The 1,528-nt window shown below is 39.5% G+C and overlaps 1 protein-coding gene across 1 annotated transcript; it reads left to right on the forward strand.

Moving 5' to 3' along the window:
• The first annotated feature begins 741 nt into the window (after nt 1-741).
• Nucleotides 742-1,528, forward strand: LOC108777610 (zinc finger protein 570). Its single transcript, XM_018544543.1, has 2 exons — nt 742-889; nt 1,248-1,528. Exons 1-2 carry the CDS (start codon nt 742-744, stop codon nt 1,526-1,528), a joined length of 429 nt encoding a protein of 142 aa, XP_018400045.1.

The raw sequence follows: 1,528 nt of genomic DNA on the forward strand, positions 1-1,528 counted from the left end.
GGAAATAAAGTGTTCAACATCCTTATAATTTTTCTCAAAATGTCCAAATCGAAGACCATGGGTTTATTTCGACCTTGGAATGATCAGGAAACGACAAACGAGGCTTCCGGAATCGGTATCACGATTGGCAACGCACTCCATAGTATACCATGCAATAGACAGGAAGACGATGAGCAAGTCGTGTCCTCAACGACGTCGACAACTTTAACGAACACTACCGAAACGTCTGATAACTGTGATGGCAATTTATTGGATCAAGAAACAGCGACTTCAACATCGTTAACCAGTTTTCATCGGATAAAAGGAAGCAAATCCTTCGATAATGTAGCAACTAGAAGTACGCCATCCCCCGAAGACGAAGATGCCTCGACTGGCATCGTGCAAGATACGAAGGACAACTCAGGTGTTTTCCATCCACAACAACCGGTGGATTCAATGACTTCGGTATCATGCGCGATTTCCACTCAAAATTCGGACAAGTTCAACGCTTCTAATGATGCTATTTCGCCGAACTATTTCTCAACGCTCAGAGAATTTCAACCATCGGAGGATTTTACTTCAATTATTGGAGCTTATCCGATGATCACAAATTCAAGTGTCGCGGGACCATGGACTGGAAGCTCAGAGTCGCATCTTCCACATGTTTCCAGAATAAATCCCGGTGTCTATCCAGGAATACATTCCGGATTTCAATCTGGAATTTATCCTGGAATCTTTCCTTTAAATCTTTATAATCATTCCATGGAAGAAGCGATGCAAATGGTGCATCAGCAGGATGTTGTTGCTAAAGAAATGAAAAAAATGCGCCCAAAGAAACACAACTGCCCACATTGCAGTATGGCATTCAGTAACGGCGGCCAGCTTACTGGACATATTCGCATACATACTGGTTAGTAAAAAATTGTATTCGCCATTAAAATTGTAAAACATTTGTTGCAGTGGAAACCATAAAATTGTATATAATTACATATAAAACTTTTTTCCCGGGTTCTTAGAGAGATTTGTCATTCGGAAAAAAAGTTTTTATGTTCTCTCTGTATATATTTTAATTCTGGTTAATTGTTTATTACGTTATTACTTCATGTAATAAATTTGTACGCAAATATTCATGATTATTCTTTTAATTTGCATTTGAGAAAAATATCGACAATTAATCTTTAGATACACTGGGTATATTATCCGAATAAATGTAGGAAAAAATAAATGATCGTTTCGACAGAACATACATAGGATTTTCGTTCCTACAGGTGAAAGACCGTTCAAGTGCGACGTCGAGTCTTGCGGGAAACGGTTCACGAGAAACGAAGAATTGACGCGACACAAACGAATTCACACTGGCGTTCGGCCTTACTCTTGTGTTTTTTGCAAGAAGCGATTTGGACGCAAAGATCACCTCAAGAAGCACATGAGAACTCATGAGGTACGCGACTCATATCGTGTTTCGACAGCAGCATTAGGCATGATCGCTTCTCTAAGTTATCCATTTCAACAAACTACCGAACTTTCGCCGTATCTTTATCAGATCTGA

Source organism: Cyphomyrmex costatus, unplaced genomic scaffold (assembly GCF_001594065.2).
Source record: "Cyphomyrmex costatus isolate MS0001 unplaced genomic scaffold, Ccosl1.0 scaffold449, whole genome shotgun sequence".
In the NCBI taxonomy this organism is placed as follows: domain Eukaryota; kingdom Metazoa; phylum Arthropoda; class Insecta; order Hymenoptera; family Formicidae; genus Cyphomyrmex; species Cyphomyrmex costatus.